Source organism: Xyrauchen texanus, chromosome 29, assembly GCF_025860055.1.
Source record: "Xyrauchen texanus isolate HMW12.3.18 chromosome 29, RBS_HiC_50CHRs, whole genome shotgun sequence".
In the NCBI taxonomy this organism is placed as follows: Eukaryota; Metazoa; Chordata; class Actinopteri; order Cypriniformes; family Catostomidae; genus Xyrauchen; species Xyrauchen texanus.
In genome coordinates, this window is record NC_068304.1 from 38,394,730 (window position 1) to 38,420,135 (window position 25,406).

Below are 25,406 nucleotides of genomic sequence, written 5' to 3' on the forward strand. Positions count from 1 at the left end.
TCAACCACAAAGTATGCGTGAGCACCCTTCTGATACCTAAAATGAAAAATGAGACACCCTACGGTCTCATGGAGTTAATGGACACATGAAATAAGTACACAAGACTGAAAATTCATATGAAGTGTGCCATTTGGGACAGGGCCTATGACCGTGAACCACAATAGTCACATCTATGAGGTAATTCAAATGTAGAATAATTTTTAATGTCATAGGATGTCATAGGCCAATATCTTTTGCAGCACTTAAATGTGTTAATCCAGAAGGCCAGTATTTATCTGGAGGTCTTTGTACAGGTTTATTAATGTAATTATAATTTACGCTTATGTGTTCCTATGATATGCAATGGAAGTACATTTTTATGTTTAACATGGGTGTATTCACAATACATAGCATACGATATCATATTTTACGATTATTTATCATTATGTTAAGTAGATCATTAAAGTTAAGATAGTAAATGTATTTATATATTTTGTAGTAGCTAATATAACAAGCAAGTACACTGTGGGAATTATGAATTATACCAATGGAGTCGTATGGATTGCTTTTATGCTCCCATTATTATGCTGTCCTTTTTTATTCATAAATTAATTTCCTCGCCACGGCCAAAACGTTGGAGATATCAAAAATCCATCCGCAATGTAGCATCCTCAATGTCTTGACTTCATGCTGACCGAGTTTGGTGGCGATTGGATTAATTCTCTAGGAGGAATATATATAATTCCAGAGCATGTGTTTCCAAACAACCTATAATAGCCGACTTCCTGTTGGGCTGGCGTAAAACTTAGAGCACGAAAGTTGTTCGGCCCGATGAGATCTAGAAGTGTACCGAAGTTTCATATTATTACATGCAAGCATGTTTGATATATGGACCAAGTGTTTCAGATCCCATTCCAGGGGCGCTGTCGAGCCCCTGCCACGCCCGGTACCAGCTTCAGCCCGGCCCTGATGGCCGCGGGTTCTGACCCGTGTGCAAAGTTTCAAGAGTTTTTGAGCACGTTAAGGGCCCCAAAAGTCCTTGAAACAACAAGAAATAACAAGCATTTCACTCATCAGCAAAATCAGCCCCTCCCCCAGACACAGAGAGACGTAGGGTCAGTGGGAGAGGCAGAGAAAATTCTCCAAAAAATCCACATTCAAACCAAAATATCTGACTTTCTGTTGGTCTGAGCTAATGACTGTAAATTAGAAAGTTGTCCGGCTCGATGAGAACAATATAATTACTGAGTTTTGTGACTGTGGGTTAAAGTATAAAACCAACCCCTCACTTTTGTCAAAAGGTGGCGCTACTGAGCCCCTGCACCACGCCCGTTTCTGAAACTTTGCACATGTCTACTGGCTAATAAATGTGATGTGTCTGTCGAGTTTCATGCAATTTCAAGTATGCTAAGAGTCTAAAAAGCATCAAAAAGAATATTCGAGTTTGAAGCATTGCCGCTGCAACAGTATCCAAGATATCAATAATCCTTTCACATGTCTACATCTGCCGTGTGTTTACATTACACACCAAAAGTTTTAAGTAAATCGGGTAAAAATAAGAGGGTGATTTCAAAGCATTTTGAAAGTGACACACTTCCTTCTGCCAGTTGGTGGCGCTATAACTTTGACTCACAATAGTCACATCCATGCGATCGGGCTCTTACAGCGAACAAACTGCTGAAGTTTCATCGAGATCAATTAATGTATGCAGAAGTTATAACACACTTCCTGTTTCTCTTTTCGCGCCATCATTTCGTTTCCTCGCCACGGCCAAACCGTTCGAGATATCAAAAATCCGCCGGCAATTTTTCATCCTCAATGTCTTGACTTCATGCTGACCGAGTTTCGTGGCGATTGGTGGAATTCTCTAGGAGGAGTATTTCAAATTCCATTGCATGCCTTTTCCAAACAACCCTAAATAGACGATTTCCTGTTGGGCTGAGGTAAAAAGTAAAAGTATGAAGGATATATGAAACGATGAGATCTATATGTGTACCGAGTTTCATATTATTACATGCAAGCGTGTTTGATTTATGGACCAAGTTTTCGGACCCCGTTCCAGGGGGCGCCGTCGAGCCCCCCTGCCACGCCCCGGTACCAGCTTCAGCCCGGCCCTAATGGCCGCGGGTTCTGACCCGTGTGCAAAGTTTCAAGAGTTTTCGAGCACGTTAAGAGCCCCAAAAGTGCCCCAATAGTCGTAAAAAAAATAATAATCATAGTCATCCTAACGAAAACAATAGGGCCTTGCCTTTTCAAGGCTTGGGCCCTAATTAAAGCCAAAATTCAAAATGAGTCCAAAAAGACCCGAACAGCGCACAAGGGCACTTTAAGGACACTCACAGAGCACTTTATTAGGAACACCTGTACACATACTTATACATACCAATCATCAATCTTGTGGCCATGCTCCAAATCACTGAGATCAAGTTTTTTTCCCCATTCTGATGGTTGATGTGAACATTAACAGAAGCTCCTGACCTGTATCTGCATTTTTTTATGCATTGCACTGCTGCCACACGATTGGCTGATTAGATAATCGCATGGATATGTAGGTTTACAAGTGTACCAAATAAAGTGGTTGGTGTGTGTATGTATATATATAAATGATATAAAGTTCAACACTACAATTTTCACTTACTCCTATCCAAAAAATAAATAATTATCTTACATGTGGTGACGGTCAATTAGCCATTCATTAGTAGCAGTCATAAATTATGTGGAAACATGCTTGAAATTGAGCTTTAAAGGACAAATGCGCCAATTTAAAATGACTTCACTGATTTATTATTTTTAAGGCTGTGCTTTTACTGCTGAAACAGTGCCACCAATATATCTTCAATAAGAATGAATGGAAATGGAGATTTAAATAGAAATTATATATTGGTAAAATACTGGAAAGGTCCGTTTAAACCAAAGGTAAACATGAAGGCTTCCAGAGTGTAGTGGCTTCCTTTCCTTCTTAAGCCACTTCCGTGAGGGCAAGTATGTTTGACGCTACACCTGTTTTAACAAGACTTGAGCTTTATTGTAACAAAAGGGTGAAAACTTAAGCAGTGTGGTGTAATGTAGGTCAAAAAACTGTCTCCCTCTGCCCTTGCCACCTCACTTCCTGTTTAAGATGGCTACCTTCAGGAAGTCCCCAAAAGGGGTGCAATTCTTTCCCCTTACCACAGGGGGGTGTACAGACAATAGTTACATACAGCCGTGACATTAAGTAACATTATTAATAGCCTTATGGCTCCTACACAGAGTGTCTAGAAAGTTGTTGTAAAAGGACTGGCCACCTGCTGATACAGTAATGGTTATTTTCAGCACTGGAGACATTGGCTTCCCCCTGAGCTCGGTTAAATTCTTACAAATATCTTTTTATTTGATATGTTGAGTTATTTTGGGTAAATGCTGGAGCCTGTACATTTATTTGGAGTTTTTACATGCAGTCTCAGTTTATAGTATATGTGCACTCAAGACTGCAATCGGCTGAGCTTACTATGCTTTGAAAGGTGAATATATAAACTCAACAAACGTGTATATATATATATATATACATATATACATATTTATACACGTATACATATACACACACACACATACATATTTACACACATTTATACACGCACATATATGCACATACACACATATATACACATATACATACACACACACACACATATACATATTTACACACATTTATACACGTACATATATGCACATATACACATATACACATATACATACACACACGTATACATTTACACACATTTACACACATATATGCACATACACACATATATATGCACACAGATACACACACACACACATATATGCACATATACATGCACACACATACTTATTTACACACATATATACTTATTTACACACATATATACATATTTACACACATATATACATACACACACACACACATATACATATTTACACACATTTATACACGCACATATATGCACATATACACATACACACACACACATATACATATTTACACACATTTAGACAGGCACATATATGCACATACACATATATATACACATATACATACACACACACACATATACATATTTACACACATTTAGACAGGCACATATATGCACATACACACATATATATACGCACACAGATACACACACACACATATATACATATATACACACACACACACATATATACACATACATACACTGTGTGCAAGCATATATGTGTGTGTGTATGTATGTGTGTGTGTATATCTGCATGCGTATCTATGTGTGTGTATGTATATGTGTATATATGTGTGTGTGTGTATGTATATGTGCATATATATGTGTGTATATATATGTGTGTGTGTATGTATATGTGCATATATGTGTGTGTGTATGTATATGTGCATATATATGTGTGTGTATGTATATGTGCATATATATATGTGTGTGTGTATATATATGTGTGTATGTATATATATGTGATATATGTATATGTGTGTATATATATGTGTGTATGTATGTGCATATATGTGTGTGTGTATCTGTGTGTATATATGTGTGTCTCACACACACACACACATATATATATATACACACACATATATGCACATATACATACACACACACATATATACATACACACACACACACATATATACACACACACATATATATACACACACATATATACATACACACACACACACATATATACACACACATATATGCACATACATATACATATTCACACACATATATACACACACACATATATATACATGTATACATTTTGTAAAGGATTTATTCATCAAGGCAGCATTTGTTATACTGCATTTATTTTGATTTAAATAAAATAAAATAATGTGAATTACAAAAACACTCCATAGTAAACAGTCCTGACATATTATGGTGATGAGTATTTAGAAGGGGAAATGAATGCAACAAGTAACAATACAGATAATCATAAAAGTTTTAATAATAGGCTTCATTTTGTTTATGCAAAATGTAATGTATTTTTTCTTTTGATTTTGTGACCTGTAATCTTTTTTTAGATTCACTGTCATTATGGGTCTATGATAATAAGAGTGCATCTAAAGATAGTCCCACTCATTATTAAACTTAAATGTTTGCACAATTACGTCATTTATAGTTTTACATGTTTAATTGTAACTCAAGATGAACTCTGCTCTCTTGTTGTGATGCCGTTACTTACTTTTATCACACAGACACGCTGTTGTTCAAATGCCTGTCAAAAAACCCACATTACTTGCCCACATCTCAGCTCGCATCTGAAATGCATCTCTTTTATCACTCAGAACAGGTGTTGACCACATAAATCACTGCCACTGCTCATCTTGTGCTTGAACACAAACCCAATTGTCATCTGTCAGTTAAATGTGTCCTCACTGCCGTGGTGTGTGTGTGTGTGTGTGTGTGTGTGTGTGTGTGTGTGTGTGTGTGTGTGTGTTAAAAATAGTATTTTGTCTCAATGAATCACAAACAATTTTAGCATCATGAACATTTTAATAGCCTTAAATGGGTAAAAAGTATACATTAACAAAGAAACATTAAACATTTTATTTTTATATTTGTATAGGTTCAAGCTTACCTATACAAGCGTTCAAGTTATTATTGGTGATTTTCATTGTTTTGACTAAACCTGTCTCTAATACATTAATAAACACACAACATACACATTAGACACACACACACTTTCTTTACTGTCCTCCACCAGCAGCATCGAACATCTTCTTCCTGCCCTCCATGCCAGACATGGCCTCAACGTTCTTACGCCAGTCGCCCACCTCTGTGGATATAACCTGTCGATCAGAAATGTAAAACATGGGTTACATTACACATGAATTATGAAGTCAAGGAAAGACTATTTCAGTTTTACATGTGAATCTGTCAAGAACATGCTAGATACATTTTTCAGTACAATAAATGTGAAATATCATTTTATATCAACAAGGTGGCATTCAACTGATCACAATGTATCAGGACATTAATAACGTGAACAATTACTATTACAATATGAAAGAAATGTTCACAACTTCTTAAACTACTTCAAAGAGTTCTCATCAAGCAGTCAGTTTGTCCAGATACTCTAGTGACCTTTCACCCCACACTTCCTGTAGCACTAGACCTTTCACCCCACACTTCCTGTAGCACTTGACCTTTCACCCCACACTTCCTGTAGCACTTGACCTATCACCCCACACTTCCTGTAGCACTTGACCTTTCACCCCACACTTCCTGTAGCACTTGACCTATCACCCCACACTTCCTGTAGCACTTGACATATCACCCCACACTTCCTGTAGCACTTGACCTTTCACCCCACACTTCCTGTAGCACTTGACCTATCACCCCACACTTCCTGTAGCACTTGACCTATCACCCCACACTTCGTGTAGCACTTGACCATTCACCCCACACTTCCTGTAGCACTTGACCTATCACCCCACACTTCCTGTAGCACTTGACCTATCACCCCACACTTCCGTGTAGCACTTGACCATTCACCCCACACTTCCTGTAGCACTTGACCTATCACCCCACACTTCCTGTAGCACTTGACCTATCACCCCACACTTCCTGTAGCACTTGACCTATCACCCCACACTTCCTGTAGCACTTGACCTATCACCCCACACTTCCTGTAGCACTTGACTTATCACCCCACACTTCCTGTAGCACTTGACCATTCACCCCACACTTCCTGTAGCACTTGACCATATCACCCCACACTTCCTGTAGCACTTGACCTTTCACCCCACACTTCCTGTAGCACTTGCCATAGATGTGTCTGTCTTGTCGAGCACTTCTCACACATCTTACAGTCTAGCTGATCCCACAAAAGCTCAATGGGGTTCAGATCCGTAACACTCTTTTCCAATTATCTGTTGTCCAATGTCTGTGTTTCTTTGCCCACTCGAACCTTTTCTTTCTGTTTTTCTGTTTCAAAAGTGTTTTTTCTTTGCAGTTCTTCCCATAAGTCCTCCTGAGTCTTTTCTTTACTGTTGTACATGAAACTGGTGTTGAGCGGGTAGAATTCAATGAAGCTGTCAGCGGAGGACATGTGAGGCGTCTATTTCTCAAACTAGAGACTCTGATGTACTTATCCTCTTGTTTAGTTGCACATCTGGTCTTCCACATCTCTTTCTGTCCTTGTTAGACACAGTTGTGCTTTGTCTATGAAGACTGTAGTTACACCTTTGGATGAAATCTTCAGTTTTTGGGGCCATTTCAAGCATTTTATCGCCTTCATTCCTCAAAACAATGATTGACTGATGAGTTTCTAGAAAAGTTTATTTTTTTACATTTTTGACCTAATATTGACCTTAAGACATGCCAGTCTATTGCACACTGTGCAACTCTAAAACAAACACAAAGACAATGTTCAGCTTCATTTAATGAACCAAATAGCTTTCAGCTGTGTTTGATATAATGACAAGTGATTTTCTAAATGATCAATGTAGCATGATTACTCAAGGATAAGGTGTTGGAGTGATGCTGCTGTCTAGTTTTGATCAGAAATGACTTTTTCAAATAGTGATGGTGCTGTTTTATACATCAGTAATGCCCTGAATATACATTGTGATCAGTTGAATGACACATTGGTGAATTAAAAACTGTACATTATTCGAATTTTATTATATCCTCAAATAATATTTTAGCCTATTTTTAAGATTTCCCATTTCAATTTCATACCAAGCTTTCATCAAATTGATTTCTGTATTGTTTAACAAAATTTAATTAATAAAACTTACAATATTTAGTTATTTCATTTTATTTAATTAAAGATGACCTTATTCAGATTCATGGAATTTTTGTAATGAAATTTAATTAAAATTAAGAGCGTACAAGCTTACAGCTTCATTTATGCTGATTTAAAGAAAAAAAAAAGTGCTTTATTACTATACAATTGTTAATCGTCATCAATTATATTATTCATAACTGTAATAGTAATAAAATGTACAAAAGAAAATCAGTAATGGGAATCAACAATGAGAATAACGACTATTACTAAACAACCTTAAAAGTAAAACGTCGAAACGTTCCGGAAATCATATTATTCATTCATTTTATTTATTTATTTATTTTTGCATAACGGTAAATAGTATGGGGGGTAATGGTAAGGAAAAGAACAAACAAACATTTTATTGTCAGTGTTATTCAAATGTTTACTTGTAATTCCAAAATAGAATATGATAATGTTATTGTCCATCATTTTCTTTATTGTGCAATATTTATATTTATATATATATATATAGTTTTTTGAGAATCACCCATTTATTGATTCACACGAGAGCAGACATACTGTACATGTGACAGCATGTGTGTACCTTCTCTTGTTTAATGTCCTCTTTCTTCACAGATTTGAGGTTGGCCCTGAGGTCCATGGAGCCCTTGTGTTTGGAGCCCAGCAGAGCCCTCATCATCTCGTCAGCAGAGACACGCACTTTCCTCAGAGCAGGTTTCTTAAACTTCCCTCCTAAATCCTGCACCTTCAGTTTCAACTCATGGATCTTTAACACAGAGTGAGTATTCATTACTGGAAATGGTCATTTCTTCTCTGTGTGTATTCAGAAAAGGTGAATTATACTCACATCTTTATTGTTTTTAATAACTTTGTGCTCAAAGTCGTATCTCTCCTCATCGACCGCATCGATTTTGGCGTGAAGTTGTCGACACAGTTTCTACAGTACATACATGGAAAATGTGACATACATTTTTATTTACATACCTGGCAAAAGGTGTGGATAAACATACTCTGTCTATATGATTACTATTTGTCACATATTAGAATAACAGATAAGTCATCATAACATGTGAAAATAAAACAAATGAAGTATGAGAATTATTTAGTGACCAAAACAATGTTAAACATGTCAAGCAATTCTAATATTTTAGCTTCTTCAAAGTAGTAGGAAAACTTTAGATCCAAACTTTTTATACAGGTTTTTAACATGGGGAAATCGTGTCTAATATCATATCAAATCATATATCATGTCATGTCTGATCCCATCCCCATCCCCATCCCCATCCCATCCCCATCACATCCCCATCACATCCCCATCCCATCACATCACATCCCCATCATAATCACATCCCCATCACATCCCCATCCCAACACATCCCCCATCCCATCACATCCCCATCCCAATTACATCCCCATCACAATCACATCCCATCAATCCCCATCACATCCCCATCACAATCACATCCCATCACATCCCCTTCATATCCCCATCACATCACATCCCCATCCTCATTCCAACACATCCCCATCCCCATCCCATCACATCCCCATCCCAATCACATCCCCATCACAATCACATCCCATCACATACCCATCACATCCCCATCACAATCACATCCCATCACATCCCCTTCACATCCCCATCCCATCACATCCCCATCCCCATCACATCCCCATCACAATCACATCCCATCACATCCCCATCCCATCACATCCCCATCCCCATCACAATCACATCCCATCACATCCCCTTCACATCCCCATCCCATCACATCCCCATCCCCATCACATCCCATACCTTTCACATCCCCATCACAATCACATCCCATCACATCCCCATCACATCACATCCCCATCACATCACATCCCCATCCCCATCACAATCACATCCACATCACAATCACATCCCATCACATCCCCATCACATCTCCATCACCATCACATCCCCATCACCATCACATCTCCATCACCATCACCATCACAATCACATCCCAATCACATCACATCCCCATCACAATCACATCCCATCACATCCCCATCACCATCACATCTCCATCACCATCACAATCACAATCACATCCCATCCCATCCCCATCACATCACATCCCCATCACAATCACATCCCATCACATCCCCATCCCAATCACATCACAATCACATCCCATCACATCCCCATCACAATCACATCCCATCACATCCCCTTCACATCCCCATCCCATCACATCCCCATCCCCATCACATCCCCATCACAATCACATCCCACATCCCATCACATCCCCATCCCATCACATCCCCATCACAATCACATCCCATCACATCCCCTTCACATCCCCATCACATCCCCATCACATCACATCCCCATCACATCACATCCCCATCCCCATCACAATCACATCCCATCACATCCCCATCACATCTCCATCACCATCACATCCCCATCACCATCACATCCCCATCACCATCACCATCACAATCACAATCACATCCCAATCACATCACATCACATCCCCATCACAATCACATCCCATCACATCCCCATCACCATCACATCCCCATCACCATCACAATCACATCCCATCCCATCCCCATCACATCACATCCCCATCCCCATCACATCCCATCACATACCTTTCACATCCCCATCACAATCACATCCCATCACATCCCCTTCACATCACATCCCCATCCCCATCCCAATCACATCCACATCAAAATCACATCCCATCACATCCCCATCACAATCACATCCCCATCACAATCACAATCCCATCCCATCCCATCCCATCCCCATCCCCATCACATCACATCCCCATCACATCACATCCCCATCACAATCACATCCCGATCATAATCACATCCCCATCACATCATCTGGTCACCATTCACTTGCATTACATAGACCTACAGAGCTGAGATTTTATTAAAACAAAATGTGTGTTCTTCAGAAGAAAGAAAGTCATACACATCTGGCATGAGGGTAAGTAAATGATGAGACTGTATGTGTGGGAAGCCCTCTCTGATTCTTTCACTAACCTGCAGCTCCTCCATTGAGAGGCCAGTCATCTGAAGAAGTGGAAGCTTCTCGCTCAGATATTTTACCTTCTCCTCATCACGATTGAGCTTCTCCTGCTCAAACTCATCCATGGCTCTCTGGAGCAAAAGGATCTGAGAAAACACAAACAGATATTCTAAGAGACTGTACCTACTTGTGGCACACACCTGTTGGCAGGGGCGTAGCGATCATTTGAAAAGCAAGGGGGACAGAATGTTTAGCGCAAGACGAACATAAAAATATAAGATATATATTTTTAGGGCTGTCAATCGATTAAAAATTGTAAACAAATTCATTACATGATTGACCAGTGAATTTTAACTTTTGCATTTACACATTTAGACATTTGCTGTGTGAAAGACCCAGCGTAAACACATTTGTCCCATGAAAAAGTGTAGTGGGACAAATTTTGGTTTTATTGAGAATAAAGGGGACGCGTCTCCCGCACCCCCTGCTTATTCTGCGCCTCTTCCTGTTGGTTTAAACTAAACACATACATGCCAGCATACGGTATCTACCATATAAATGACCACTTCCCATTAACTTTTGTTTTTAGTGGCGTCTATAGCTCAGGTGGTAGAGCGGCTCGGCCACTAATCGCAGGGTTGGGGGTTTGATTCCCGGCCCACGTGACTCCACATGCTGAAGTGTCCTTGGGCAAGACACTGAACCCCAAGTTGCTCCCAATGGCATGCTAGCACCTTACATAGCAGCTCTTCCACCATTGGTGTGTGAATGTGTGTGTGAATGGGTGATTGGGACACAGTGTAAAACGCTTTGTAACCTCTAAGGTTAAAAAGGCGCTATATAAGTGCAGAACATTTACCATTTTCCAACGAATTATACTTTCTATAGATGAACACGAAACACAATACTAAGAAAACTCTGCAAACATTAGCAAAGTAAACACACATACTCACACACCGACAACACCGCACCTTTAGAGAGAGTTTTCGTGATGCAGAAATTTTGGACTTTGGCTGGAAAGAGAAAATAAATGTATTAAAATGTAATAATAATATATATATATATATATATATATGACTAAATGTAATCACAATATATTTAAATACCTTGTTGTGTACTCGAGGGGACAGTGGACCAGGTGCCTTTGGATGAGAACAAATGCACAAAAAATAAAAAAGCAGGGTACATGTCAAATAATCCATGATGCAATTCATTTTTAGGTTTGAAGTTTTTAATATAAGTGTGTTAAAGCTAAGTTTCACTCTTAGACAAATTACTTACATTGCTGCCAATTTTGTTGGGGAGGGAATAAAATAAAAGTTGCATTAATAAAGGAAACAATGCATTGCGTTTGTAAAATAATAATGGCAAATTTAACGGTGCAATGATTTAGAAACATGTTGTGTTCGTGCACGCCAGTGAGTGAAAATTCTAATGCATAAAACTACTTACTGGTCTGCCATTGTGAAGCCTGTGAATAAAAACGATTACATATGAAGTCCAAAATAACAACACTTTTGATTTTTGATTTTGACGTGTCATCCAAAATCCATGTGACAGTTTTTAAAAACCACAAATAAGACATTCATGACTTTATGCCCATCTAATAATTTCTTTACCAGAGTCATAATGAAAAACAACTGCATTAAAATACCTGATGTATAGTTGCAATCACAATACTGAACAAAATATGTCCCACTGTTTGACGAAGGGTTGCAGAGATTTCTACAGCAGGAAAGTTGAAGCTGACACACAGAGAAGTGTGTTACCTGATGTGCCTCCTGTCCTATCAAACACCTTCTAAAAGCACATAGGACAGAGGCAATTGTTTTTATGTGTGACACCAGCTTTGTTTTGTTTTTTTAGCTCACAGACAGAGGAATGAGAATGAACATGGCAGCTGTCTTCACCATAGCTGTGTGTGTGTGTGTGTGTGTGTGTGTGTGTGTGTGTGTGTGTGTGTGTGTGTATCCTATGACACAAGGACAAAGCGATTCAAAGCCAACTACATCACGCCTCTTCCAGCTTCAGTATGACTCCAAAATATATTTTTACATGCATCGCTAATGCAATGCAACAGATAAAGATGGGACTCCCTTGTATGGATGTTTCTAAACAATGGGGAAATGTGAAATGAAACAGGCACAAGAATTAGGAAAAGTTCCATCGACTAACGGTAAAATTGTATATTATGTGTATCAAGGGAATACATGTACTTATTACAGTATACTATTGTTAAAATTGTGGAAAAACAAAAAAATGTACAATAACAATTATCAGGCGTTCCTTGAGCACCCATCACATTTAATTATTTTTCATGGGAATAGTTACTGTATGTTTGGTCTTATTTTTAATTTGAGATATGTACATAGGGGCGTTCTGTGTTATGTTATGTGTGCACCGTCTCTACATGTGTATTAATTATCTGATCACTCTGATCACTCTTGATGAACTTTAAATCATCATGTGGCCTTCCGTTGTTACTACGGCGATTAGCGATACATTTTAAAGCAGTTCCAGAATGTTAGCATATGAAGTTCATAATATAAGTGAACTGTAAAATATACAGGCATCAAAATTACATCCTGTAAAGTCTGAAACATGGTCAATGTATTTTTTTATGGAAAATGTCTGTCAACCCCATTTGCCAATATTTGACTGTAAATTTAATGGAATATTTTTTACAGCAGTGAAATTACTACTTGTGAAAATGCTTATTTTTGAAAACAGTAGATAGGTTTGAACAAGTACAAATAGTATTTCTTGATATCAAATCTTGATACGGATATCCTGCATGTGATTAAAAGTGAATTTGGCTTGCCATAAACAAACAGCCAAAACACATCTGTAAATGACCATAACAACGGCAGGTCATAAAGTCTTCACCTCTTTAGTAGGAATACGTTACAAATGACAACACATTGCATAATGTGCTGCATAATGCATATTCATCCATACACAACATGTGAATGTGCACACGCACCAATATACAGAATTATAATGAATATAAACTGGCTTTAAAAATACAATATTAGCAATCTCCTGCCCTCTCTGTGTTTGTTCCACCAGTCACAGGTCAGAACAATCAGCACATACACACCCTCATAAGCACCCTTGAATCACTAGATGTAGACTTGACATTTTCTCGAATCCTAGCCCACACTCCCTCCTCCAATACCAAGTTTAAATCTTTCTCCCATAATCTCTTGATAGAAGTTAAAGCTCCGACGGGGGTCTCAGAACTAACAGGGAGTAATACACTGATGCCTCATGACCTTTTCCAAAACCAGTAATCACCACTCCCATGGAGGGGCTCTCTCAGGAGGAAACGACCAATGAGCCAAATGTCTGAGACCGAATGCATAATAATAAAACAAAATCTTGAGTAGGCCTAGCTCAACTTTGTCAATCGGTCTATGCCGCTTACTAAAATGTAATATGGGACGTTTACCATTCCAAACTTAGGACTTCGCTATGCTATCAAGCACATCCCTCGAAAACCTTTTTATTAAAGGGTCAAAATGAACTCTAACTAAATCACACAAATTTGCTGGGAATAAAATACCCAAATACTTAATACCCTGTTTGGGCCACTGAAAGGCACCCGGCTTAAAAGCTGTTACCATGCAGTATGCTGTCAGAGCCAAAGCTTCGATGAAGACCAACCATATATACTTATTTAAAACACCAACCAATCACATATCTTCCAATATTAGCCTTTTTATCTCTTTCGTACTGTGTCAGAAATCAAGAACAGCATTAGTATACCCATAGTTACGAGTCTGCAGGCCTACTCATTGATATGTCACTCAAATCCTGGACTCTGTTCGTTGCTTAAACGCACTTAAATGCAGACATTCGGTCTGCAAAGATTTGCCGAGACCTTTTGACCTGTTATATAATTTTAGAAACATAACTTGACCACAATCAGTTCAAGAGATCTGGCAAAAGATTCACATGCGGGTTATTTGTTTACCAGAGTTCATTGGGATTCAATGAGGGAAATAGTCTGCTGAAGGTGTATGATCTATTTATTCAGTAACCTTTCCATACTGAGAACTGAGGCATGTCTGCCTCCCAGTCCATGCAGTGCTCTACTGTTCTTCCCGTCCAACTAGCACTGAACTGTTATTGCAGCTTACGGTGTCCGGAATACATCTCATGCATCCCCCTGTGGATGTGATCCAATATTAGTGCATTTCACCTAAGGCAGTTCAGTGAGGTGAAAACCCCCTTGATCTAAGGTTTCATTTAAAACTAAGCCAACAATTATGACATATTGATCCTTATACAGCTACTTATACACCTTATACACTAACAAACTGCATGTGCTCAAACATATGCACACACACGTTTATGACAATATGTCATTTGTGAGTTTTGTAAAACAGGATGCCTGCTTATGCAAGACACCTGTTGGGTAATTTCTGCAAAAAAAAGTAGACTACATTTTAAACTGTAACTTTTGGAAATAAATGTGTTTGTACTGTAATAAAGAAAAAACTATTATATAATAGGGTATATCAGGCTTTTGGAAATATGCTTTGTTCCAGATAAAACACTGAAAATGAATAATAACTTGACTATTTTTTTTAGAATTGAATGAAAATGAACAGGTTGGAAATAAAAATAAGTTAGCCATTGCTCAGTGTGGGACTGACAGTTAGCTTATGTGTACATGAAGTTAGTTAAGGATGATATTTTCCATCACAAAATCATAAAAGTTATTGCTAGTAGTTGTTGTTCGTGCTGTGCTTTCCTACCAAAAATGCTGTCATTAAAGTGTTGGCTTTTGCTAGTTAAAGGAATATAAACAGGGGCGGTTCTAGGGACAGTGGATTTTGGGGGCTTAGCCCAGACCACTGTGGATATGTATGCAGCCAACCCTTTGATGAAATATTGAAATATAATACACTTTATAGCAAGAGATTAAATGTTACATCTGTGAGGTGTCATTTATATAATAACTCATTAAACAGTACTGAAGCTAAAACTTAAAAGTCTACTAACTTTAGTCAGTTTTATAGTCTATTAATGATTTGTCAGGCGTATTAAGTTGGTTTAGAAGATAGCAGGTTGTGAATTGGCAGAAATAGTTACTAGATTTGACAATGTTTGCAAGGTTTATGGCTTAATAAAGGAGTTATTGTCCTGCAAATGTCCTGGCTCATGACTGGCTCAAGTAGAAAATTCCTCTATCACATAGGCTATATATTACTATTTTTTTAGGTTTATAAATATCAATATTTGGTACTTACTGCATCTGGATGGACTCATCTCACATGACGATCAAATTTGACGATTCACACAGAATTGCAACTCTGCAAGCACTCTTCTTGCAAAACACCAAAAAAGGACAATAAATCAGTCTTGATCTGTTTCTCACACACACTTGCCATTTCACTTCTGAAGACATGGATTTAACCACTGGAGTTGCATGGATTACTTTTATGATGCCTTTTTGTACTTTTAGAGCTTTAAAGTTCTTGCCACCATTCACTTGCATTGAATGGACCAACAGAGCTAAGATATTTTTCAAAAAATCTTAATTTGTGTTCAACAGCACACAGAAAGTCATACACATCTGGGATTAAGACCTCATAAGCACAAGTATGCCATGTAGTGCAAACATTTATGCATTTAAGGTGGTACATAGGAAGCCACCAGCAGTCTTCTTAAGCTGTGTTTAATAATAACAGACTAATAACCATTGACTGGTTTAGCTCTGAATGCAATTGGATTAGCATTTAAATCCCTGCCTTTTAATCCTTACTAATTTGGAAGGTTTTACTGCTTATTTTCTGCAGTTATTTGATAGTCTGAAGATATAATATGTAGTGTGATGACCAAAAATATTGGAAATGTACATTTGTAAGGAATTGTACCCGTTTGACCCAAAAACACGTAAGAACAGTGTCAACGCCTGTGACCCGGATATGCTCTGACGTTCCGGCTCCTCCCACCTGCGCGTGCTGTTGGTTCTCCCGTATGAACGTTATAATTTCGACAGGATTCCGATTAAAATGCCTCACAGAATCGATACTGAACCTTCCTGAGATCTGATCATGACAGAAGAATCGTTTTAATCGATGGACAGGCTTAAATGTCAGATTGAACCTCTGAGGGGAAGCTGGTAAGCTGACAGGAACGAAAACATGAAATTAATCAGATGTATCTTCTTATTTACTACATAAATCGTCCAAAAACCATGTTTTGAGTCTAATGTGATGCTGCTGTGGTTTTATAAACCCCACAAAGGTTGTACAGTACATTCTTATATATCTTATGATCTAAATATTTCCTCCATAACACTTTATTTTGTTCTTAACACAATACTTCTGTGATTTTTATTAAATAAGCTGCATGAAGCTAATATGTGTGGTGAGGTGACCCAAGATATATTCATTATTATATTTTAATTATGTTATTTTGTTCTCCATAAATCTTTCAAGAAGCAATTTAACAATGTTAATGCAGCTAACATGCTAACTTCCTCAACTATACAGATATATACATATTATTATTATTGAATTATTGTCTGCGTAATTTATGCAGTTATTGTATTTTTCGCATACAATGCGCATGCAGCTATCGTATGCATGCAAAGTGTTTTCAGACATACAGTATATGGAGTTATATGTGTGCCACAATTCTGCACGCGCAAGATGATATTTGGTGTGCAAAATTTTTTCTGCATGCGCAAGATTATATTTTAAGCATACAAAAAGTTATTTTGCACATGCAAGATGATATTTTGAGTTCACAAATACATTTCTGCACTCTCAAGATGAAATTGATCACCCAAAAAGTTATTTTGCAAGATGATATTTTGTGCACACAAAATAATTTCTGCATGGGCAAGATGATATTTTGAGTGCGAAAACATTTTCTGCATGTGCAAAATTAAATTGATTGTACAAAACATTTTCTGCACATGCAAGATGATATTTTGAGTTCACAAATACATTTCTGCACTCTCAAGATGAAATTGATCACCCAAAAAGTTATTTTGCAAGATGATATTTTGAGCACACAAAATAATTTCTGCACAGGCAAGATGATATTTTGAGTGCAAAAAAATTTCCTGCATATGCAAGATTTTATTTTAAGGGCACAAAAAGTTATTTTGAATGCGCAAGATGATATTTTGAGCGAACAAAATTGTTTCTGCACGCACTAGATTAAATTGAGTGCAAATTTAAATTTTTGGCATGTGCCAAAAATGAACTCAGTTTTGTAGAGCAATGTATCTTGTTGCAAAGATTCATTTTGAGCAAATGAAAATCAATTTTGCACATGCATACGTTTATTTGAATGTGAATTTGCTCAGAATTGCTTCAGCTTTCTCCTCCTACCCACTCAAAAATACCATTTGCATGATCAAAATATCATCTTGCGCACGCAGAAATTTTTTTGTGCGCTCAAATTATAATTTTGTGCTTGCAGAATTGTGGCACATGTATAACTCCATAGACATACTACATGAATATAGTGTTTAGTAAAATTAGCTTACAGAATAATGCTGGGAGTATATTATACATTTATTTGTTCTCCTTTAATCTTTGACTAATTCTGTTATGTTAGCCGAGTGTTACAGTAGTAGATGGAGAGAGTGATGCACTGCAAAAAAACATTTTTTTTTTCTTAATTAGTATATTTGTTTTGTTTGTCAGTAAAAATGTCTTCTAATCATTCTTAAAACAAGACATGACAAGCTAAATGGTATGTGATATTAAGAGAAATCTGGCAAGATTTAGTGACATTTATGCTTAAAAAAGAAAAAAATTATCTTCCAAAAATACTAGTTAATACAATTATTATATGCAGTGTGCTTGATTAAATGTAAAATTAAAATTTAAAATGTCTAAAATGTGTTTTTTTTATTTATCATGTTTATGTAAATCACTTTGAATTGCCATTGTGTATGAAATGTGCTATATGAATAAATTTGCATTTCCTAAATATTAGGCCTAAATTAAGGCTGCATGATTATGACAAATCATAATTGCTGATTATTGCAATATTTCATAATTGCTGATTATTTCCTTTTGATATTCTAATTGCGATTATTAATTTTGATTAATAGAATATACATTAAAATGCTTATTTTGATTGGGGCAACTGCATGCCTTATGTGTCAACTGATTTGCATTATTATTTTAATTGCATGAAAAACAAAGTCATATTTTGAATGTGAAGCATTACTAATATGCCTTTAGACTAATTTAAACGCAGCTGATTTGCCTTTGGATTCATGCACACAATGGCCCAAAAATATGTTTGTAAATAGAAAATGTAATGGGAATACACAGTAACAGAATGCTGTAATTGACACTTTTTAATATCCTATAATTGCGACAGCTGTAATTGTAATCTCGGTTATTTTTTCGATTAAATATGCAGACTTGGCCTAAATATTGTTATATAAAGCTCTGGAAAAATTAAGAGAATTTACTGTTTATAGGTATGTGTTTGATTAAAATTAAAATTTTAGTTTTATTCTATAAAGTACTGACAACATTTCTCCCAAATTACAAATAACAATATTGTCATTTAGAGCATTTATTTGCAGAAAATGACGACTGGTCAAAATAACAAAAAAGATGCCGTGTTTTCAAACCTTGAATAATGCATAGAAAACAAGTTCATATAGAGACGGAGCGTATTTAGGCCACTCCCACACCGGGGGGGGGAAACAATCCAACCATTTCCATTGACTTTGCATTGCGAGAGGCTGCCTCCTTGTCATTTATGACTTCTAACAAAAAACAAAACAATGTCTAAAAGCTGCTGTGTGACAAGGTGTACAGCAAACAAGCTAAATAACACAGAAATACATTTTTATAAGCTGTCGACCCCAAAAAACGGTTTGTTTCAGGACATAAAAGTGGACCAATTGAGACAGAGCGCAACTAGTTCAAGAACTACCCTGAGAACTACGCCCACTGGAACGCAACATGATATTGTAAAAAAAAAAAACCATTTATAATTTTAACCAAAATGTTTACCGCACACGTAGACATACTGAGTGTCAGGATCCCACAATTTACCCACTCTTTTTTACCATCTCTCACAAGAGATGAATTTGCCCGATTGCTGAAGCACTCCCAGGTCATCACCGATCTTCCACCTGGCCGTCTTATCATTAGACGGGGACCTGGGGAGGCATTCAAGCCACAGTGTCTCGAACCCACTTTGAAATTTGGTGGAGGATTGGTGATGATCTGGGGGTGCTTCAGCAAGGCTGGGATCGGGCAGATTTGTCTTTGTGAACACATACCTATAAGTAATACATTCAGAGAAACTGATCATTTTGCAGTGGTCTCTTAATTGTTTCCAGAGCTGTATATAAAACCATGTTTCTACTTTTTACTCTGGCTTTCTCTATGCTTTTGTTTCACATTCATCTTAATCCAGTGTTTAAATGTATTGTTTCTTTTCATATGGATTCAAATCAGGACTAGCTGAATCATGCCTGGGAAGTTAAAGGTGAAGATTGTTGCAGGGCGGCACCTGCCCGTCATGGACCGCGCCAGCGATCTCACGGACGCCTTTGTGGATGTCAGTCTGTTGTAACGAGTGCACTTTGCACTTTAGCTCATAGTATGCTTAAAGGGATAGGTCACCCAAAGAATTTCAGTTCTGTCTTCATTTACTCCCTCATGTTGTTCAAAACATGTTAGCCAGAATGTTACGGACTGAGAGCCTCAGTCTCCATTCACTTTTATTGCATCTTTCTAACATACAATGAAAGGTGAATGTGGGTGTCATTCTGCCTAAAATCTCCCTTTGTGTCCGATGGATGAAATAGTGATGCTGGGTTAGAATGGCATGGGGGTCAATAAATGAAAATGTGATTTTAATTTCTGGGTGAACTATCCCTTAAAATTAAAGTACTTCTTTTGGCTGTGTCACTAAACCAAGTGAACAGCCAACCTAAACAGTAGGGGTGTAACGGTTCAAATTTCACACAGTGTTAGGGTCATAGTTTTGGTACGGTTTGGTTGCAATGTACAGAAAAAAATATATATTTCTTGGTAACAAACACTTCAACAGGTTTGCCAAAATCAACATGGCTACTGTCATGTTACATTAACAATACATAGTATAATCATGGTTACAATATTGCTAATTGTATCAAAACCATGATTTCTGCAAAGGAAACCATGGTGACAGCAGTCATGGTTGTTACATTATTACTAGAGTAAAACCATGGTTAATTTTCATTTGGGTCTTTAACCAAAAAAACGTTTCTCTTAATTACTAAATCAACATTTTAACTTATACCTGCACTAATACGCTACCTGCATCGACATAAAATCCATTTCAATCTCTAGTGCACATATATTCATTATTCGGAAGTTGTACATCACTATAGAAGGATCTTTGCTGTTATAATGGATATGATGGATGTTGTGATACAGCTCAAGTGTTTTAATCATACGGGGAAATCACACATCTTCGTCAGTGGAGTAGGGAAACATATCGTTGGCACTGAACACCCCAATTGCTTTAGTTTTATAACATTGAGTTTGTGCAGTTTTGGCTTCATCTGTGGCTCTGTGAGCGCCATGTGTTATCTTTCCCTGGGGATTTCAGCTTAAATGATCATATGTCCATGTATTACCAGTATACGGCACTTGTGTCGAGCGACGTCTGCAAACGGAGCCTGTTTTTTCTCTCCCCAATTTGGAAAGCCCAATTCCCAATGTGCTCAAAGTCCTCGTGGTGGCGTAGTGACTCGCCTCAATCCGGGTGGCTGGAGGACGAATTTCAGTTGCCTCCGCGTCTGACCGTCAATCGGTGCATCTTATCACGTGGCTTGTTGAGCGCGTTACCACGGAGACGTAGTGCATGTGGAGTTCTTCACGCTATTCTCCGTGGCATCCACGCACAACTTGCCACGCGCCCCACCGAGAGCGAAAACCACATTATAGCGACCACAAGGATGTTACCCCATGTGACTCTACCCTCCCTAGCAACTGGGACAATTTGGTTGCTTAGGAGACCAGGCTGGAGTTACTCAGCACGCCCTGGATTCGAACTTACGACTTCAAAGCATCTTTACTCGCTGAGCTACCCAGCTACCACAGTGCCTGTTTTGTCAAAAGTTTTTTTTACCATTACTGTTGTAATTGACTGCAAAATGAAAATGTTTCCAGACAGGAGACCTGTATAACATAGGGAGCTTCTCTATCAGTGGCTCATTTTCTCCACTTGCCATTATTTTTAACTACACACATCGCTTGCAGAACAGTGATGTCATTAAGTTGACCCATGTGAAACACATATGAAGCGTATCCATTCAGGTGCATTAGCAGAGGTTGTAACTGTGCGTGTCTATTTTACTCTTTATTTTCTGTGCAAAACCTAATGCTCCAGATTTGTCAAAAAACTTCTGCGGTGCTGTTGCTTACCGGACCCTGGGCGGTGAACCGTACGGTTTGTTTTTTTTACCAAGAACCGTTACACCCCTTTTACACAGCATTTTTGGGTTTGAGCGTGCCTCTGATGCTCAGAAATGCAATGCAAGTAGTTGGCTCACTATGTTTTGAGGCAACGCAATTGATTTTTGATAAAGCAATGCTTACGATGTTATGTTCCTCAGGTGAAGTTTGGAAACACAACATTTAAAACTGATGTGTACCCCAAGTCCCTGAACCCTCAGTGGAATTCTGAATGGTTCAAGTTTGAGGTAGGCTTGTCTTCTCTGCTTTACTTGCAGAAGTTTGCTTTGTGCTGTAATTTCATTGAGTTCTTATTCTCTGTTTATCTTTCTTTCAGGTGGATGACGAGGATTTACAAGACGAGCCGTTACAGATAACTGTTCTTGACCATGACACATACAGCGCTAATGATGCCATAGGGAAGGTGTACATTGACATAGATCCATTACTCTGTAGTGAAGCAGCGACTGTCATCTCTGGCTGGCTCCCTATCTATGACACAATACATGGTGTGTATTTGCGAACAAACACTTTCGAAAATCTAAAGAGCTGCCTACCTAGACAGAATTTTAAGCCAATGCAGATGTGGTCCTGTTTTGAAGGGTGTAAGGTAATCGAACATACTTTTGGTCAAAATCGAAGGCAACAGAATGCGTTGACGAGTTCAGAGTGTTGTAGATTATTGTGGCAGGGCAGAGGGCGGGGCCGGGTTGTGATTCCGCACACATGGCCCCTAATCAGGCTAATTAACCCTCGAGAGGGATAAAGGCCGACTGAAGAAGGCAGTGTGAGAGATTTACAGACAGCTGTCCGACACCTGGGTGTGTGTTTGTCTTTTTGGTTCAGTTTTATATTAAGCTATTATTTATATTGTCAAGCCTGTTCTCGCACCTCCTTTCCATTAATCCCTTTACACTGGTGCCGAAAACCTGGGAAGGAGGAGGGATGCACCATACTATAGTCCTCGCCACTACCATCCACCCCAATGGAGCAGCCGTGTCCATTCGCCAGGGGGACGGAGGCACCCGGGAGCGGAAGGACCGCTGCCAGGGGCGGGGGAGACCCTTTCCATCCACCGGAACGGGGCATTCCGTCCGCATGGGGCCGGAAGACTGTCTCCGATCTGCCTGGGAGGCGCGGCTGTCCTCCGTTAGAGGGTGGAGGAGTGGCCGAGGACCAAGCTACGGTGTATCGGAGAACAGCGAGTACGTTTTTTTTTTCTCTCTCTCTCTTCCACTGATGCTCCATGTTGGCCTTTCCCTCTCTTTTAAAAAAAAAAAATGTTTTGTTAATTTGGCACAATTGGCATTACACATTTCCCTCCCCTTGTCCCTCCCTCATCCAGGAAGATGGGGATGACCTGCCGCAGACAGGTTGGAAGGCAGATCCCTCCCCAGGGAAAAGGGGGGGGGGTATACGTCATGAGAGAACAAGGGAGGAATGTGGCAGGGCGGAGGGTGGGGCTAATAGGGATAAAGGTTGACCGAAGACAGCAGTGTAACACTTGTGTTTGTGTGTGTTTGTCTTTTTGGTTTAGTTTATAAATAAAATATTATTTATATTGTCAAGCCGGTTCTCACCGCCTCCTTTCCAGTAATCCCTTTACATTTATACATGTATTTAATTCTAAAAATAGGCATAATTTACCTCATATTCAATATATATAAAATGTTTTGCTGAAATTACATCTGTGTGTTTAGGTATAAGAGGGGAAATCAATGTGCTGGTGAAGGTGGATTTCTTTAATGACCTGAACCGCTTCAGGCAGTCCTCATGTGGGGTTAAATTCTTCTGTAGTAAGTATCTTGCGATCTCATCTTCCTTTGTTGATGCCTTCTCCACTTTCTGGCCAGTTTCTTTCTTCGTATAACAGTGCTCACATTCTGGCATTGTTTTCTTCCAGCAACCTCTATTCCTCGATGCTACCGAGCTGTGATGGTTCATGGTTTTGTCGAGGAGCTTGTGGTGAACGAGGATCCAGAGTACCAGTGGATTGACCGCATCAGAACCCCTCGTGCATCCAACGAGGCCCGACAGAGACTCATCTTTCTCATGTCAGGTACAAACACGCAAAAACTGAGCAGTAGAGACCGAAAATGTATGCTCGGATGTTTGTATTTCCAGTACGGCATATTGAACAAACAAAATCTCTATCCCTCATAGACTTATTTTTGTATTGTGACTACCCTGACAGGTCTATAGGTACTTAAAAAAATGCATATGCGTCTCTGGAGATGCATGTGTAGTCTGAGACACTTTTTTTCTGGCTCCTGCAGTTTATGTGTGTTGAGTGTGAAATGCAAGTTTGTGTTGATTGTAGGTGAATTACAGAGAAAGATTGGTCTTAAAGTCCTGGAAATGGGAGGGAACGCAGTGGTGGGGTACCTGCAGTGTTTTGACTTGGAAGGAGAATCAGGCCTTGTGGTCCGTGCCATCGGGACAGCCTGCACACTGGAGAAAATCAGCACCCTGACTTCTGCCTCAGCCACACACCCCAGCAACTCCTCTCCTTCAAAAGACATGAAAGAGTAAGTGTCTCATATATCCGTCAAAGACAGGCTCGGCACCAAGGATAAAATCTCTGTGAACGTGCGTGCGTGCATGAAAGGCTGTATCGGCATCAAGACTTGCATCAGTTATTGAAGAGATTCGTTTTTACTGCTATCCCAGTTCATCTACAGTACACAAGTTGATATTATTTTCATGATAAGTAGGGGAGTCAAATTTGCCCTGACAATTATTTGATTTGATTACATCTCTTAACTAAACGATGCCAAGCATCCTTAAGCAACAATTTTGTAAATTTTTCTATTTAGTATTTTTTTAAGACAAATGCTGGAGTGGCAATGTACATTGCATTGGAATATTGTCAAAAACATCACACTATATTTTACATTCTTGTCATTAACTTTAGGATTTAGTTGATTTTTACAACTGCAGACAGGTCAATAATTTGTTTTACACCCCTATAAATAAGTAAAAGAGGCTGTTTGTTTTGGAATTGCACCTAATGGATCCTGATTTACATATACATTAAATTCATTTAGCAGACACTTTTATTAAAAGCCATTTAAAGGAATATTCTGGGTTCAATGCAAGTGAAGCTGAATTGACAGCATTTGTGACATAACATTGATTAACAATGATGAATTTTGCTCCTTCTTTTTTAGAAAAAAATTTAATAAATATCTGGGTTACATTGAGGCACATACAATGGA

The 25,406-nt window shown here is 38.5% G+C and overlaps 2 protein-coding genes across 11 annotated transcripts in view; one reads left to right on the top strand and one right to left on the bottom strand.

Moving 5' to 3' along the window:
• Positions 1-5,471: 5,471 nt before the first annotated feature.
• Positions 5,472-12,119, bottom strand: LOC127622813 (troponin I, slow skeletal muscle-like). Its single transcript, XM_052096915.1, has 7 exons — positions 12,023-12,119; positions 11,848-11,883; positions 11,713-11,754; positions 10,756-10,887; positions 8,570-8,659; positions 8,306-8,488; positions 5,472-5,776 (listed from the first exon to the last, which is right to left on the bottom strand). Exons 1-7 carry the CDS (start codon positions 12,065-12,067, stop codon positions 5,675-5,677), a joined length of 630 nt encoding a protein of 209 aa, XP_051952875.1. The 5' UTR covers positions 12,068-12,119; the 3' UTR covers positions 5,472-5,674.
• A 4,578-nt stretch (positions 12,120-16,697) lies between these two features.
• Positions 16,698-25,406, top strand: part of c2cd5 (C2 calcium dependent domain containing 5) — a 47,814-nt gene continuing 39,105 nt past the window's right edge. For all 10 annotated transcript variants that reach the window (XM_052096904.1, XM_052096906.1, XM_052096907.1 and 7 more), the window contains exons 1-7: positions 16,698-16,874; positions 20,200-20,302; positions 22,350-22,436; positions 22,526-22,697; positions 23,889-23,984; positions 24,092-24,247; positions 24,509-24,716. In XM_052096904.1, coding sequence (XP_051952864.1) covers positions 20,213-20,302; positions 22,350-22,436; positions 22,526-22,697; positions 23,889-23,984; positions 24,092-24,247; positions 24,509-24,716 — 809 coding nt within the window. In that variant the 5' untranslated portion in view covers positions 16,698-16,874; positions 20,200-20,212. The remainder of the gene's footprint in view (positions 16,875-20,199; positions 20,303-22,349; positions 22,437-22,525; positions 22,698-23,888; positions 23,985-24,091; positions 24,248-24,508; positions 24,717-25,406) is intronic.